Source organism: Pseudochaenichthys georgianus, chromosome 9, assembly GCF_902827115.2.
Source record: "Pseudochaenichthys georgianus chromosome 9, fPseGeo1.2, whole genome shotgun sequence".
Lineage (NCBI taxonomy): Eukaryota > Metazoa > Chordata > Actinopteri > Perciformes > Channichthyidae > Pseudochaenichthys > Pseudochaenichthys georgianus.
The window spans coordinates 45,580,677-45,598,962 of NC_047511.1; the positions used below are offsets into that span (position 1 = coordinate 45,580,677).

At 41.0% G+C, this 18,286-nt stretch overlaps 1 protein-coding gene across 1 annotated transcript; it reads right to left on the bottom strand.

Moving 5' to 3' along the window:
* Positions 1 to 2,092: 2,092 nt before the first annotated feature.
* vamp8 (vesicle-associated membrane protein 8 (endobrevin)) lies at positions 2,093 to 16,595 on the bottom strand. The gene is made up of 3 exons (XM_034091206.2): positions 16,390 to 16,595; positions 8,901 to 9,068; positions 2,093 to 4,358 (listed from the first exon to the last, which is right to left on the bottom strand). Exons 1-3 carry the CDS (start codon positions 16,402 to 16,404, stop codon positions 4,182 to 4,184), a joined length of 360 nt encoding a protein of 119 aa, XP_033947097.1. The 5' UTR covers positions 16,405 to 16,595; the 3' UTR covers positions 2,093 to 4,181.
* Positions 16,596 to 18,286: the final 1,691 nt, after the last annotated feature.

Consider the following 18,286-nt stretch of genomic DNA (forward strand, 5'->3'; position numbering starts at 1 on the left):
TCATGACGCAGCAAGGGCAGCTCTGGGGCGCCAGTGGGCGGTGTGCACAGAGCGGGAGCTGAAAAGGGAAACCGGAGCTGAAGCAGAAAAGCTCCCGCTCGGAGCTAGAAACTGAAAAGCGCTGGTGTGAAAGCCGCAACAGTCGCACCAACTGCGATGCGAAACAACATGGCGGCAGCTGTGAGCCACCTGCTCCAAACAAATAGGGCGAGCCTTATTACCTCGAGTACTGGATCCATATCAAATATAAGGTTCTGATTCGGCCAATACTTTTGAAACACAAGACAAAGACGACTTTAACATAACAAACATTGTTACCTCTTCTAATCTCATGTTGTTGATAATTGGAGCTCGTTTATCAATGTTTTAAATTCTAATCCTGTCCCAATTGGATTCTCAAACACTAACTGACGACATATACACCGCGTCAGGCCGGTGTGTCCTTGGGCCAGACACTGCACTTGCTCCTGTGGGTATTGTCCACAGCGGTGACCATTGCATGTATGTATGTATAGTGTAATGTGTATTTGTAAAGCGCTTTGAGCATCTGGAAAAGCGCTATAATAAATGTAAGGAATTATTATTATTATTATTTTATAAACATGCTCAGTAGTTTACGATAAAAGACGAGACAAAATAATTGTGTTTATAAATCTCCTTTATTTAATCTCCTTCCATTCCCTTTTCCCTTTTTTTTTAAGTACATCTAACTGTGTGTGTGTGTGTGCACGCGCGCGTGTGCTAATTTAGAAACTGAAAACTTAAAAGAATTACATCAAAATTAAAACAATGAGACATTTGTATTCATAATTAAACATATATTTCCTGGAAGTACTTTATTTACAACTAGACACGGCTGTACAAGAGCCTGCTGTTAGTGATGGAGGAGGCTGCAGGAGACAATCCTTCACATTACCAACATATCAACACGACCTGCAGTCTACAAAGCCATTCAGACTAGCTGCACCTTCACCAGCTTTGAGAACACTTTCATGATCAATCATTATAAAACATATCATATATATTATTCTGAAATGGACCAATCTGCACAACGACTACTTTCACTGTCTTTCACTATATTTTGATGAGAATACTTTTATACTTTCACTTGAGGAACATTTTGAATGCAGGACTTTTACTGTGACAGAGTATTCCTACACTCTGGTACTTCTACTTTTACTCAAGTACAAGATCTGAGTACTTCTACTTTTACTCAAGTACAAGATATGAGTACTTCTACTTTTACTCAAGTACAAGATCTGAGTACTTCTACTTTTACTCAAGTACAAGATCTGAGTACTTCTACTTTTACTCAAGTACATGATTTGAGTAGTTCTACTTTACTCAAGTACAATATCTGAGTACTTCTACTTTTACTCAAGTACAAGATCTGAGTACTTCTACTTTTACTCAAGTACCAGATCTGAGTACTTCTACTTTTACTCAAGTACAAGATCTGAGTACTTCTACTTTTACTCAAGTACAAGATCTGAGTACTTCTACTTTTACTCAAGTACCAGATCTGAGTACTTCTACTTTTACTCAAGTACAAGATCTGAGTACTTCTACTTTTACTCAAGTACCAGATCTGAGTACTTCTACTTTTACTCAAGTACAAGATCTGAGTACTTCTACTTTTACTCAAGTACATGATTTGAGTACTTCTACTTTACTCAAGTACAATATCTGAGTACTTCTACTTTTACTCAAGTACAAGATCTGAGTACTTCTACTTTTACTCAAGTACCAGATCTGAGTACTTCTACTTTTACTCAAGTACAAGATCTGAGTACTTCTACTTTTACTCAAGTACATGATTTGAGTACTTCTACTTTACTCAAGTACAATATCTGAGTACTTCTACTTTTACTCAAGTACAAGATCTGAGTACTTCTACTTTTACTCAAGTACCAGATCTGAGTACTTCTACTTTTACTCAAGTACAAGATCTGAGTACTTCTACTTTACTCAAGTACACGATCTGAGTACTTCTCCGCCTCAGTGAACGCCTTGATGACCTTTCTTTGCGTTGATCTTATCGTGACTCTGTGGCTCCATCTGGTGGCGGATCAACAAACAGCAGGACAACAGCTCGGAGGTAAATACTATTCATTTATTTCAGGACCATTAAAACCATTGAACATCACAAGTCATGAGGATAAAACCCTGCTGGTCTCAGGTCAGCTGAGCGGGGCGAAGCAGACAGGAAGGCTATCATCACTCCTTCACCCGGAGCGTCACGACTACACAGCTTCCTTTAGACGATTACCAACATGACTAATCAGAACTCACTTCCTTGACTCGTTGAGGCTCAGAGAAAAGAGTTAGACATGACGCGTTGAATAAACAGCTTAGCTAGGAACTCGTTAACACTTTGCAAATATACACAAGAGGAGAGGCTGTGCTGACTATTGACAGTGCATCACTATTATGACCTTTGTAGAGAATAGCTTGGCACTGCTGCAGCAGGTAGAAGAGAGGGGGGGGGGGTCTTTGTACCCATTGTTCTGATCTTTCATTAACGTTAGAGCCTGATGCACGAAAACTGGAAGCGTGGGAACAACCAGGACTTAATTTATCTCAAAATGTTGTGTTATTTACCAATTGGGGCCATTTAAAAAAAAAAAAAAAAGTATGTTGAATATCAAGGATAGCAACATCGACGTCCGTCCACTAATATTTAGTTTAAGGCTCCGATTTGCATGATAAGCGACTGTTGGTCTGTATGGTGAATATAAAGCTACAGCTGGTTAGCTTAGCTTAGCTTAGCTTAAAGACTCAAACAGCTTTCATTGGAATGATTATTTTGAAATGTAGTATTGAGTATCGAGGGAAATATGTGCATCTCTTGTCAAAGTTACATCGATGAATGTTTGTTTGTACCACTGATGGTTTATCTTTCACTTGTTGGTCTGTACGTTTGATATGAAGCTACAGCTAGCCCCTCGTTAGCTTAGCTTAGCATAACGACTGGAAACACTCAACAATCCCCAATTACAAACAAAAACATGGACGCTCTGAACCATAACCAGTCACGGCGTTAAGTGATATTATATTATTCGGGACTTTTATTTTTAAATTCGGTCGAGTATTAAGATAGAAGTCCTACAGGAAACTTCAAATGTTGTTTTTTTAAACTTGCAAACGTTGGATATTTTCTAACTTTGGTTGTTTTTTAAAATGTTTTTGACAGAAGCAAATGTTTCCCCACTTCTTAAATAAAGGTATTTTCTAGAACTAATAAGACTCTGATGTACATTTACAGATTATGTTAAAGTGTTTTGAAACCCAACCCAGGTATATTATTAGATGTCTGTGTAACAGTTTAGACGTTGACTCTGTATTATCAATACAACAAACCTCTCCTCAAACACACCACCAAGTATCTGATTGCACAAAGGTTCCTACACATGTAAATATAACTTCTAACGTGATTCCCTTTTCTAGATTGTCTGACAAGAAAAGTGACAGCAGGAATAATAATAATACTAATAATAATAAGCCCACAGACGGTAACATACATATCCAATATACAATTTAGCCTTCCACTGACCTATACATTACAGATTTGTCAGAAAACATGTTTTTTTTAAACTGCATTTTTATCTTTAAAACTATACAAACTTCTCGTCGTAAAAGGTGCATTTAGGGGGATTACATTCAAGACTGATAATGTCTGTTAAAAGACTGAAGAAATCCACTTTAAAAGGCGCCCTAATCTGCCCAGATTTAGACTGCTTGCCTGCTCTGTGGTGATTGGTTACCCACTTAGAGATGTCCCGCCCCTTGTGTTGGAGTGCTAGCCAATGGGAGCCTGAGTCTTGCATGGTGATGTCATTCTGTTCTGGAACTAAACCAAGGAGTCCAATGGAGGAACCAGAGCCTATATACAAACCCAGATAAGCACAATAGGGCCTCTTTAAACTGATTTCTTTGCTGCCGTCTCACAAATTCAAAAATTAACTACAGGCTGGAATTGTGATGAAATAAATCACCAATAAACTAGAACAGCACTGGTCTTCAAAAACCATGACGAGCATGAAGCAGAAACCGTTTCCCCAGACAGCAGTTATTATTATTATTCTTTGAGTCTATATATTACTTTTCTGTTTTACTGTAACTTGGTATGTACATTGTGCAAGTGTGTGTGTGTGTGTGTGTGTGTGTGTGTGTGTGTGTGTTTATGGCTTTAAGGTGGGCGTGATAGGCTTTTCCCCGGTGGGAATGACCCCGGTGGAGAGGAGGACGATGATGAGCACGATGATGAGCACGACCACCACGATGACCACCACCAGCTTCACGTTCTTCCACCAGTACGTACGAGCCACTTTCACCGACGTCTGCTTGAAGTGCTGAGCCTGAGAGAGAGAGAGAGAGAGAGAGGGGGAGAGAGAGAGAGACAGAGAGAGAGACAGAGAGAGCGTGATGTTAAAGGTCTCCTATTGTGCAAAATCCACTTCTTCATGTCTCTTCTACATCAACATGTGTCCCCTCTTCTTCATGTCTCTTCTACATCAACATGTGTCCCCTCTTCTTCATGTCTCTTCTACATCAACATGTGTCCCCTCTTCTTCATGTCTCTTCTCCATCAACATGTGTCCCCTCTTCTTCACGTCTCTTCTACATCAACATGTGTCCCCTCTTCTTCATGTCTCTTCTACATCAACATGTGTCCCCTCTTCTTCATGTCTCTTCTACATCAACATGTGTCCCCTCTTCTTCATGTCTCTTCTCCATCAACATGTGTCCCCTCTTCTTCATGTCTCTTCTACATCAACATGTGTCCCCTCTTCTTCATGTCTCTTCTACATCAACATGTGTCCCCTCTTCTCCATGTCTCTTCTACATCAACATGTGTCCCCTCTTCTCCATGTCTCTTCTACATCAACATGTGTCCCCTCTTCTTCATGTCTCTTCTACATCAACATGTGTCCCCTCTTCTTCATGTCTCTTCTACATCAACATGTGTCCCCTCTTCTTCATGTCTCTTCTACATCAACATGTGTCCCCTCTTCTTCGTGTCTCTTCTACATCAACATGTGTCCCCTCTTCTCCATGTCTCTTCTACATCAACATGTGTCCCCTCTTCTCCGTGTCTCTTCTACATCAACATGTGTCCCCTCTTCTTCATGTCTCTTCTACATCAACATGTGTCCCCTCTTCTCCGTGTCTCTTCTACATCAACATGTGTCCCCTCTTCTTCGTGTCTCTTCTACATCAACATGTGTCCCCTCTTCTTCATGTCTCTTCTACATCAACATGTGTCCCCTCTTCTTCATGTCTCTTCTACATCAACATGTGTCCCCTCTTCTTCATGCCTCTTCTACATCAACATGTGTCCCCTCTTCTCCATGTCTCTTCCACATCAACATGTGTCCCCTCTTCTTCATGTCTCTTCTACATCAACATGTGTCCCTTCTTCTTCATGTCTCTTCTACATCAACATGTGTCCCCTCTTCTTCATGTCTCTTCTACATCAAACATGTGTCACCTCTTCTTCATGTCTCTTCCACATCAACATGTGTCCCCTCTTCTCCATGTCTCTTCTACATCAACATGTGTCCCCTCTTCTCCATGTCTCTTCTACATCAACATGTGTCCCCTCTTCTCCATGTCTCTTCCACATCAACATGTGTCCCCTCTTCTTCATGTCTCTTCTACATCAACATGTGTCCCTTCTTCTTCATGTCTCTTCTACATCAACATGTGTCCCCTCTTCTTCATGTCTCTTCTACATCAACATGTGTCCCCTCTTCTTCATGTCTCTTCTACATCAACATGTGTCCCTTCTTCTTCATGTCTCTTCTACATCAACATGTGTCCCCTCTTCTTCATGTCTCTTCTACATCAACATGTGTCCCCTCTTCTTCATGTCTCTTCTACATCAACATGTGTCCCCTCTTCTTCCTGTCTCTTCTACATCAACATGTGTCCCCTCTTCTTCCTGTCTCTTCTACATCAACATGTGTCCCCTCTTCTTCATGTCTCTTCTACATCAACATGTGTCCCCTCTTCTCCGTGTCTCTTCTACATCAACATGTGTCCCCTCTTCTCCGTGTCTCTTCTACATCAACATGTGTCCCCTCTTCTCCGTGTCTCTTCTACATCAACATGTGTCCCCTCTTCTCCGTGTCTCTTCTACATCAACATGTGTCCCCTCTTCTCCGTGTCTCTTCTACATCAACATGTGTCCCCTCTTCTTCGTGTCTCTTCTACATCAACATGTGTCCCCTCTTCTTCGTGTCTCTTCTACATCAACATGTGTCCCCTCTTCTTCGTGTCTCTTCTACATCAACATGTGTCCCCTCTTCTCCATGTCTCTTCTACATCAACATGTGTCCCCTCTTCTCCATGTCTCTTCTACATCAACATGTGTCCCCTCTTCTCCATGTCTCTTCTAGATCAACATGTGTCCCCTCTTCTCCGTGTCTCTTCTACATCAACATGTGTCCCCTCTTCTCCGTGTCTCTTCTACATCAACATGTGTCCCCTCTTCTTCGTGTCTCTTCTACATCAACATGTGTCCCCTCTTCTACATCAACATGTGTCCCCTCTTCTCCATGTCTCTTCCACATCAACATGTGTCCCCTCTTCTTCATGTCTCTTCTACATCAACATGTGTCCCCTCTTCTCCGTGTCTCTTCTACATCAACATGTGTCCCCTCTTCTCCGTGTCTCTTCTACATCAACATGTGTCCCCTCTTCTTCGTGTCTCTTCTACATCAACATGTGTCCTCTCTTCTACATCAACATGTGTCCCCTCTTCTTCATGTCTCTTCCACATCAACATGTGTCCCCTCTTCTTCATGTCTCTTCTACATCAACATGTGTCCCCTCTTCTCCATGTCTCTTCTACATCAACATGTGTCCCCTCTTCTCCATGTCTCTTCTACATCAACATGTGTCCCCTCTTCTCCGTGTCTCTTCTACATCAACATGTGTCCCCTCTTCTCCGTGTCTCTTCTACATCAACATGTGTCCCCTCTTCTCCGTGTCTCTTCTACATCAACATGTGTCCCCTCTTCTTCGTGTCTCTTCTACATCAACATGTGTCCCCTCTTCTTCATGTCTCTTCTCCATCAACATGTGTCCCCTCTTCTTCATGTCTCTTCTCCATCAACATGTGTCCCCTCTTCTTCATGTCTCTTCTACATCAACATGTGTCCCCTCTTCTTCATGCCTCTTCTACATCAACATGTGTCCCCTCTTCTTCATGTCTCTTCTCCATCAACATGTGTCCCCTCTTCTCCATGTCTCTTCTACATCAACATGTGTCCCCTCTTCTTCATGTCTCTTCTACATCAACATGTGTCCCCTCTTCTTCATGCCTCTTCTACATCAACATGTGTCCCCTCTTCTCCATGTCTCTTCTACATCAACATGTGTCCCCTCTTCTCCATGTCTCTTCTACATCAACATGTGTCCCCTCTTCTCCATGTCTCTTCTACATCAACATGTGTCCCCTCTTCTTCATGCCTCTTCTCCATCAACATGTGTCCCCTCTTCTTCATGTCTCTTCTACATCAACATGTGTCCCCTCTTCTTCATGCCTCTTCTACATCAACATGTGTCCCCTCTTCTACATCAACATGTGTCCCCTCTTCTCCATGTCTCTTCTACATCAACATGTGTCCCCTCTGTGTAAAGAGACTGAAAGTTTCAGGAACAAAGATTCTCTCTTTTTGTCCCGATCCATTTCTATAAACCTTTTGACATCATAAGCGTTTGTCACGTGGAGAAATCCCATTGGACCAGGGAGATGCTGCCTTCAGGGTCCAACACAGAAATAGGACATCCCTGTACCACTCTAATTTTACACAAGGAGTCTTTGTTCCCACTGAACAATATCCAATAGTAGATTTAACTTAATATATCTTTAAACTTTACATGCACATAGTATATTCTCTATAGCATTGTTAGAGGAAACAACTACGCTCGTGCTTCTCTCGAATTGAAGCCTTTTTTTAGTTGACATCGAAGCTACAGACTGAACATTAAACAAGACTGGTGTGTGTGGTGCAGGAATGAGTCCTAAAACCAGGACATGAGTCAGCATTTTAACACAAATCAATGGTTTTCTGAATGTGTTTTTGGTTGTTATCCTGAAATAAGGTCTGTGGTTAGCACAAGCTGAAGAGATGTCAACGTTTTGTTCTACGACATAAAATATGTCAGTAAATAACCCACTAGTGGATTTTAAAATGGAGGTTGCTAAGAAGTGTCTCATTGATTAGCCCAACATTAGCCACCTTTAGCTTAGCGGTGGTGACGTGAAGTCATGTGACCGTGCTGTAGTTCCTTTATAGCCCAACATTAGCCACCTTTAGCTTAGCGGTGGTGACGTGAAGTCCTGTGACCGTGCTGTAGTTCCTTTATAGCCCAACATTAGCCACCTTTAGCTTAGCGGTGGTGACGTGAAGTCATGTGACCGTGCTGTAGTTCCTTATAGCCCAACATTAGCCGCCTTTAGCTTAGCGGTGGTGACGTGAAGTCATGTGACCGTGTCGTAGTTCCTTTATAGCACAACATTAGCCACCTTTAGCTTAGCGGTAGCACAAACGTTGAGACCACTATATTTAGCATTTATTAACTTCTGTCTTCGTCTCTCTTTCTGCAGCGCCTCGAAGGAAACCACAAAGAAAGGCAACATGAAGAGAGAGAACAAGGCGTATTCCTACAAGGAGCAGATCATCGAGCTGGAGTTACAGGCGGTAAAGTCACTAACCATCAACTTTGTTTATTTTAGATATTAATCAGTTTTAATTTAAGCATTCTTAGTCTGTTAGTAGCTAGCACGTTAGCTTTTTACCTCAGAAATCATAAAGTGGTATTAATAAGTGGAGATTATCCTGCTGAACTGAACGTGTAGGCATCATAATATCTCTGTATCATGACCGTACCCCATTCTGGAGGTCCTCAGATTTCCCCATCAGGTCGTCCAGCCTCTCCCCCCGGGCGAGGATGCGGTCCACGTTTTCCGTCATGATGTCTTTCACCCCGTCCACCTGCTCCTTCAGGATCTGAACCTTGTCTTTGGGCTCCGGCGCCGCCTCGGCTCCTCCTCGCTCCTGGGACCACACAGAAAAAGAAAAGTAATTCAATGTAGGAATGTGTTGAGGAACGGAGCATTACACATGGGAGCGGCAGTGGATTTTTTTTCAAGGCCTAAAAATGCATCTTTTTAGAATAGCCTTTTACTGGATCTTTAAAACCCCCTCTTGTTGCCATGCCGGCGTAAACGTCACTGCTTTTGTTTTGTTGTTTTTGTTGTTTTGTTTCAACCATTTTACTCTGTTGCACTTTGAGTTTTGTTTACTCAAATTAAAAGTGCGCTTGTAAATAAAATTGTGTAGGGCAGGGGTGTCAAACTCAATTTCACCACGGGCCACATCAGCATTATGGCTGCACTTAAAGGGCCGGTTGTAACTTCAAGACTATATAAAAATGCATATATAAATATGTTATATATATATAAAATAATGTCATTGCCTCTGCATTGGATTATTATCGGACAGGGTAATAACTTCATAATTAACTATGTCTGAAAGCAGAAGTCTAGGGAAAATAATTGCAAGTCTCTTCAGTGAGCATGTCACAAAGTGATTTAAAAAGTGAAATCTTGAAATAAAAGTCTAATTCTGAGAACAAAGTCAAATGAGAGATGCATTGTGGGACATGTAGTTTGTGTGCTTCTGTAAATCAGCCTGTAACCGTTCTTTGCAAGCTCTTGTGGGGCCGCATAAAATGAAGTCGCGGGCCGGATTTGGCCCACGGGCCTTGAGTTTGACACCCCTGGTGTAGGGCTTAAACTACTTTAAAAACAATTAAAAAATACGTTAAGCCGTCAAAAGTTAGTTTTATTGCATTCATTTACAGGAAGTGGAATGTGATATGGGCTAAAACTACAGAATGTTTCCATTTTCAACTAATCTTCAATTATTAATCAATAGATTTGATTGTTTAGTCGATAAATGTCTTGTTTTGAGAGTCCCACACTTAAGGATATTCACTTAGGGATTATGTAAAACAGAAAGAAAGAAGGATATCTCAATTTCGGAGACTTATAAACAGCATTTTCTAAAATAATGGCATGAAAAATACCAAAAATACAATTTCAACTTATGAAATATGACCAGGTTACTCAATATAATCCTCAGATCTTATTTATAGCAGTGTTCAGGAAGGAGCTATTTAACTTGTACTGAACTAGACCTGCCAGTTTCTCCAAAAGAAGTCCCCAAAAGTTCTTTATTTAAAATGTTGTTTTGAAGAACACAAATAATGAATAATCGCATGTATATAAAGCGTAATCAACTTATATCAAATCGACACCGAAGCGGTTCCAGGGCCAGTTTGGAGCTCGTGCTTTTTTTTGTATTCTTGCAAATTACTGCACAACTGTATGTTTCGTTATTCTTCAGTTTATTGCATGTTACATTATTGAAGGAGACTTCAGATTTCCATTCAAACGAAGCTGAAGCTAAAGGACAATAAAGCCTTTGAATCGTGAGCGACAGACACGTGAGAAAACATAGGATAACTTTGCCTACGAAAATGTCTCAAAGTCGTAAATAAAATCCACATTTTTTATTATTTCTGCGACTTATTGTAGGAGATGAAGGAGTCGGGACCTTTACACGTTTATTACGCCGGAGCTTTTGTAAGAATAACATTCCTTTTCGTCTCTGTTGAGAAATAAGAGGCAGCCATTTCCCATGAGGCAACAGGGCGGTAAACACAACGGTCTCCAGGAAACGGAGCAGGTTTTGTCGAGTCACCTGATGTCTCCCTCCTCTGCTCTGCTCCGCTCCTTTCATGAACGTACAGAGGCCACTGTAGTGTGGTATATAGGTTTTAGTGCATGTCAATGGTCTGCAGAGGCTATTATCCCTCCTTTGTTTACTTCTATAACATACCGACATCACTGTTTAACACTCACGCTTCTATTGGCCAGCGTTCCACATTGTAAGTGACAGGCTAAGGGGCGGGACATCACTAAGCGGTTGACCAATCACAACAGAGCCGACCAGCTAACCAATCAGAGCAGCTCTGGTTTCAGACAGAGGGTGAAAAGAGGTGCTGCAGCACAGAGAGTATGAGACGAATAAAGAGCTTTTTGAACATTAAAGTATGGAGACATGTCAGAGACACTACATACTGATATACACCTGAACATCAGCAGGAGAGGACTCTTTAAAGTAGAGACACTACATACTGATATACACCTGAACATCAGCTGGAGAGGACTCTTTAAAGTAGAGACACTACATACTGATACACACCTGAACATCAGCAGGAGAGGACTCTTTAAAGTAGAGACACTACATACTGATACACACCTGAACATCAGCAGGAGAGGACTCTTTAAAGTAGAGACACTACATACTGATATACACCTGAACATCAGCTGGAGAGGACTCTTTAAAGTAGAGACACTACATACTGATACACACCTGAACATCAGCAGGAGAGGACTCTTTAAAGTAGAGACACTACATACTGATATACACCTGAACATCAGCAGGAGAGGACTCTTTAAAGTAGAAACACTACATACTGATATACACCTGAACATCAGCAGGAGAGGACTCTTTAAAGTAGAGACACTACATACTGATATACACCTGAACATCAGCAGGAGAGGACTCTTTAAAGTAGAGACACTACATACTGATATACACCTGAACATCAGCAGGAGAGGACTCTTTAAAGTAGAGACACTACATACTGATATACACCTGAACATCAGCAGGAGAGAACTCTTTAAAGTAGAGACACTACATACTGATACACACCTGAACATCAGCAGGAGAGGACTCTTTAAAGTAGAGACACTACATACTGATATACACCTGAACATCAGCAGGAGAGGACTCTTTAAAGTAGAGACACTACATACTGATATACACCTGGACATCATTATTCTCTCCCTCCTTTAAAGTGCAGTGAACTACTGAGTGGCTGACAGATATCAAGCATCAACTCTCAGAAGGAGGATGAGGATCTTCCGGTAAACCTAATGGTGGTTAAATCACGTTGAAAATATGCTTAAAGGAATCCGGACAAAGAGCTCTCTGGAATGTGAATCAGTTGAATCGACTCCAAGTCATTTGAATGCGGTTGTAAATGCAAAGCGTGGATTTCATTCATCCCTTTAAACCAGGCATCCTCAAAGTACGGACTCCGAACCACAACTGTCTCTGGACTCTGAGCAAATTATACTTTTCATCCGTGTTATCTGCGAGACATCAATGCCACGAGTCAAAATGATCCGCTATGTCCATAGACTGCAAACAGCGCTCTTCGGACATTTATGAGAGAAAGTCTCTAATGTCCGAGTGCAAGTGAATGCAGCACAAGATGCACGTCATGTAACCCCTCCCCCGGTCCTGGACATATGATTGGCGGCGATTTCATTTGAACTGGATGGCGCGAAACGAGAAGCATTCGGATTTGCGGTCTCCACTGACAGAGCAGAGACTGTCAGTGTGGCTGCACTCAGCATTGAATCAGAACGCACTAAAGCTTTGATCTGAATACGTCTGTGAGGCGTTTTGCTGAACAGAATGGTAATCGCCGCATTCAGCTGGAATACACGTCAACTTGATGCTCTGCTCACGGATGAGATGATGACCTTACGTGTGTAAATATATGTTTTTCTTTGAGGCGGTCTGCCCCCAAAAAACAGTTTTATGTCCTGAGAAAGTCAAATCAGACAGTGTGTAAAACTACACTGCCCAGCCAACAGAAAGTAACCACTTTGATTAACTAGGCCAGCAGGTAAGGACTCTCCACTGGATCATAACTGAAGTATAAAAGAATGCATGACTGAAGTGATGGAGGCCATGTTGAAGGCAAACACAAAGAGGAAATAACTCAAGCAAATCCCCTCTCAGATTCCACAGCAACCAGAAGAACATAAAGACTGGCTGGTGATTTGATTCATCAGCTTTGTGATGGAATAAAAAATGCGCAGTGCATTCCCTGAGCTGTGGGCGAGTCCGCTGACACCGCTGAGGCAAAGGGGGGGTTTGTTGAAGATGTGTAGGGCCTGACGAACCTCAGTGGACACACGAGGGGGAAGACATTTATAAAGCAATGATGGGAATGCTGAATGAAAGAGGGTGCGGCTGCCTTTATTCATACCTGCAGCTCTTACTCTGCGACTCTGAGGGTCGAGCACCGACACAATGCAAACGGCTGCATACAGATTACTTTTCTTTTTGCAACCTCGTGTTAAGAATCTTGTTGCAATTGTTTAAAAGTTTGAATGACCGTAATAAACGGACCGTTGTCTTATTGAAACATTTATGTTGGACCTTTAGGATTTGTATTTAAACCCTCACCGCTCCGGTTCTTATCGAGTCAAATGTGCAACAGGCAGTTTGATTTGACACCGATGATGTAACAACACTCGTATGTTCGGCAGGGTTTCCCCTTCCTCTCCGAGTCAGTGGAGCGTACAGGAAAAATGGGTTTTCTAGACTTTTAATGTTTCAAAACACCAGAAATCACTATTTTTAAAGCATGTTAAACCCAACAGACGAACACTGGACACGCTTCTGCTAGATGTGTGAAGATACGCGTTCAACTTCGCTGTGTGGCTGCAACCAACAATGACTTCCTGCCATTTAATCAAATGCAAACTGTTATTGTGAAAAATCTATTAATGTTTGGTCCATAAAATGTCAGAAAATGGTGTTTATTTGTCAGAGCAAAACTATAGATAATAACTTGAACGGATATACAAATTAGAAATAGTAGCATATCTCGTTATTGGAGAAGCTGGATGTTTCAAAACCTCAGAAATCACTATTTTTAAAGCCAAGTTTTAAATATAGTTTCGTGTGGAAATTAGAATGTTGAGTAATCGATTAATCGTGTAGTAAATGTCTCGTTTGGTCTTCAAGTGTGAAACTAAAAATATCATTTTCTGTTCATTTTGGATTTAAAGTTTGAACAGAGTTGGCATTTATTTTTGAACATCAGCAGGAGAGGACTCTTTAAAGTAGAGACACTACATACTGATATACACCTGAACATCAGCAGGAGAGGACTCTTTAAAGTAGAGACACTACATACTGATATACACCTGAACATCAGCAGGAGAGGACTCTTTAAAGTAGAGACACTACATACTGATATACACCTGAACATCAGCAGGAGAGGACTCTTTAAAGTAGAGACACTACATACTGATATACACCTGAACATCAGCAGCAGAGGACTCTTTAAAGTAGAGACACTACATACTGATATACACCTGAACATCAGCAGGAGAGGACTCTTTAAAGTAGAGACACTACATACTGATATACACCTGAACATCAGCAGGAGAGGACTCTTTAAAGTAGAGACACTACATACTGATATACACCTGAACATCAGCAGGAGAGGACTCTTTAAAGTAGAGACACTACATACTGATATACACCTGAACATCAGCAGCAGAGGACTCTTTAAAGTAGAGACACTACATACTGATATACACCTGAACATCAGCAGGAGAGGACTCTTTAAAGTAGAGACACTACATACTGATATACACCTGAACATCAGCAGGAGAGGACTCTTTAAAGTAGAGACACTACATACTGATATACACCTGAACATCAGCAGGAGAGGACTCTTTAAAGTAGAGACACTACATACTGATATACACCTGAACATCAGCAGGAGAGCACTCTTTAAAGTAGAGACACTACATACTGATATCCACCTGAACATCAGCAGGAGAGGACTCTTTAAAGTAGAGACACTACATACTGATATCCACCTGAACATCAGCAGGAGAGGACTCTTTAAAGTAGAGACACTACATACTGATATACACCTGAACATCAGCAGCAGAGGACTCTTTAAAGTAGAGACACTACATACTGATATACACCTGAACATCAGCAGGAGAGGACTCTTTAAAGTAGAGACACTTCATACTGATATACACCTGAACATCAGCAGGAGAGGACTCTTTAAAGTAGAGACACTACATACTGATATACACCTGAACATCAGCAGGAGAGGACTCTTTAAAGTAGAGACACTACATACTGATATACACCTGAACATCAGCAGGAGAGGACTCTTTAAAGTAGAGACACTACACACTGATATACACCTGAACATCAGCAGGAGAGGACTCTTTAAAGTAGAGACACTACATACTGATATACAAGTTTGAGACAACTACAGCTGTATTCGACATTTAGAAATTATATAAGTGTAACATGACAACTTTTAAAAATGCCTTTCTTAGCTCAGTTTTATACCAAATATTAGCTCAGCAGGTAAAGGTTGGAATATTACCCCCAAAAAGTGCATTTCAGAAGAGAATTCATCGTCTTTTACCTGTGATTTATTGATTAGATGAAACATAACTAGCTATATTAAACTACCGTAACAACATTAAGAACCCGGCTAATATCCGGCAGTGGCTCAGTCGGTAGGGGCTTGGACTGGGAGCTGTAGGGTCGCCGGTTCAAGTCCCGACCAGACCTAAATATGGAGTGTGGACTGCTACTTGGAGAGGTCCCAGTTCACCTCCTGCCCTGCCGTGGAGCCCTTGGGCAAGGCACCGGACTTCCCCCTTCCCCCCTGGGTGCGGTACACTAGCTGCCTCTCCTACTACTAGACTCCTGGTACTAGGATGGGTAAAAAGCAGAGAACACATGTCCCTGTGTGCTCCGTGTGTGTGACCATTAAAGAGGCTTTCATCCCTCCCAATCTATCCATCTATGAAACTGAGAGAGGCATTTTTTTTTTTTTAAGTTGTCATGTGATGTATGACTTAAATATAACCCTGACATCAATTTAAAATAATAATATAACTTAAATGTACACTATCAAACTAGCTCAGGATGTAAAAGTAGGAATTTGACTATATCAAAGTATGTAGTTAAAAACTCTTTATTTAATTGTTTTAATTTTTATCTTGCACTGTTTGATTCTAACTTTTTTTGAAATGCAACTTTTATATTATTCCTATTTATGTTTATTTAACTGTTTTATTTTGTACCTTATTTTAAAATGTAGTATCTACAGACAACAACCAGTGTGAAAGTGTTTTAAAATATGCGGGAAACCACCATTAGTATCACTTAATTAGCGAAATAAAAAGATGTCAATGAATTAAAACCGAATAAAATTATTATTTTAAGATTTTGGCCTAAATTAATTCACAATAAAAACCTGTATTTCCACTAAAGAGTGTTTGGTTTCTACAGAAATAAAAGGGACTTTCTCTCAATCAACGCTAAGTTAAAACACACACTTATTAAACTAACTTTATGGCATGATTTAAAGTTATTTCATCCATAAAATCCACCTGTTGAGTGTCGTTAAACACGGTGACGGTGAAGAAACAAACAAGCTTCCGCCATTATCACCTACCGGATCAATGTCCATGTTGGTGGAAATAGTCCCGATTGAGCCCCAAAAGGTGGATGAAGTAGGTTCAAAGTTGTTGTTGTTGTTTGCAAGTTTTATTCAACTCTTTTTTTAGTTGTTTACAGAGTTTTATGCTCCAACAACAGCGAGCGTTTCCTCTTCTGTCTGACTTCCTGGTTGCTTTTTTTTTCCTCCTTTCAAAGTAAATTCCTCCGCGTCATGTGTAAAGCGGCCAATAACGTAGGGACTACTTCTTTATTTTCAAAACAAAGCAGGTCTAAAAGTCATGCTGTGTTTTATTATCGTTTGGAAAATTATATATAATCCTTAAAAATGTCAGAAACAAACCCACCTTTCCTACACTTTATACAATAACACACGAACAGTGATACGACTACAATTACCCCAAATTAAATGGTTTGCTGTACGATCCAATTCATTCCATAAAAACAGAAAGCAGCCTCCCCCAGATTTATTGTGTAATACTTTCAGGTTCTTCTAAAACAAATGCATTGGAGGATCTGAGTGTCTTTGTTATAAAATGTAAGGCATTTGATATGTCTAGGAGACATCATTAAAAGCACTACATTCTGAAAGACACCGATAACCAGTTCAGTGATTCCATTCCAGCCATGGTGTACTTTTCCTCCACTACATGTATTTAATCCCTTTAGTTACTTCACAGATCTGGATGAAAGATGTGAAATATAATCAAGTGTTAAATCAGACTGTAGTTCCACCTGGAGTGAATCCACCAGCTACCCTGCAGTCTACAAAGTGATTCAAACTAGCTGCACCTAAAACATATCAGATATATTATTCTGAACTGGACCAATCTGCACAACGACTACTTTTACTGTCGCTACTTTCACTATATTTTGATGAGAATACTTTTATACTTTTACTCAAGTAGGCTACAAGATCTGAGTACTTCTACTTTTACTCATCTGCATAATGAGTAGCCTACTTTTAGTACTTTATTTTGAAGCCAAAACGTTTGTACCTTTACTTGAGTAACATTTTGAATGCAGGACTTTTACTGTAACAGAGTATTTGTTCTTCTTTGTATTGCCAACTTGATTTAAATCTACTTCTTTCACCCCTGACTGACTGTATCTCTAGCTAAAGGTTATATAAGTGTTTAATGTTGTGCTCCTCCCTGCAGATCTGCGCCGTCACTGCTGCACCGACCGGTTTCTCCTCCATCAGCAGGGCAGGGCGACACCTTGATACTGAGTCAGACAACTGCTGGGAAGCACAAGCAGCTAAAAATAACCCTCTATGAGTCTGCTGCAACAACAACAAATACGGCATTGATTAAAGGAGCCATTTGAGAGACATGTTAAACGGTTGATTTTATTATCATGACAAAATGTAACTTAAAGGGGCCCGCCTTTAGCTTAGCGGTGGTGACGTGAAGTCATGTGACCGTGCTGTAGTTCCTTTATAGCCCAACATTAGCCACCTTTAGCTTAGCGGTGGTGATGTGAAGTCATGTGACCGTGCTGTAGTTCCTTTATAGCCCAACATTAGCCACCTTTAGCTTAGCGGTGGTGACATGAAGCCATGTGACCGTGCTGTAGTTCCTTTATAGCCCAACATTAGCCGCCTTTAGCTTAGCGGTGGTGACATGAAGCCATGTGACCGTGCTGTAGTTCCTTTATAGCCCAACATTAGCCGCCTTTAGCTTAGCGGTGGTGATATGAAGTCATGTGACCGTGCTGTAGTTCCTTTATAGCCCAACATTAGCCGCCTTTAGCTTAGCGGTGGTGACGTGAAGTCATGTGACCGTGCTGTAGTTCCTTTATAGCCTAACATTAGCTTAGCGGTGGTGACATGAAGTCATGTGACCGTGCTGTAGTTCCTTTATAGCCCAACATTAGCCGCCTTTAGCTTAGCG

Bases quoted from the DNA above. Each gene is read 5' to 3' on its own strand.
- vamp8 (XM_034091206.2), bottom strand. The intron at 4,359-8,900 runs GTACGGTCATGA...TCTCTCTCTCAG, and splicing joins CTGAGGACCTCCAGAATGGG to GCTCAGCACTTCAAGCAGAC.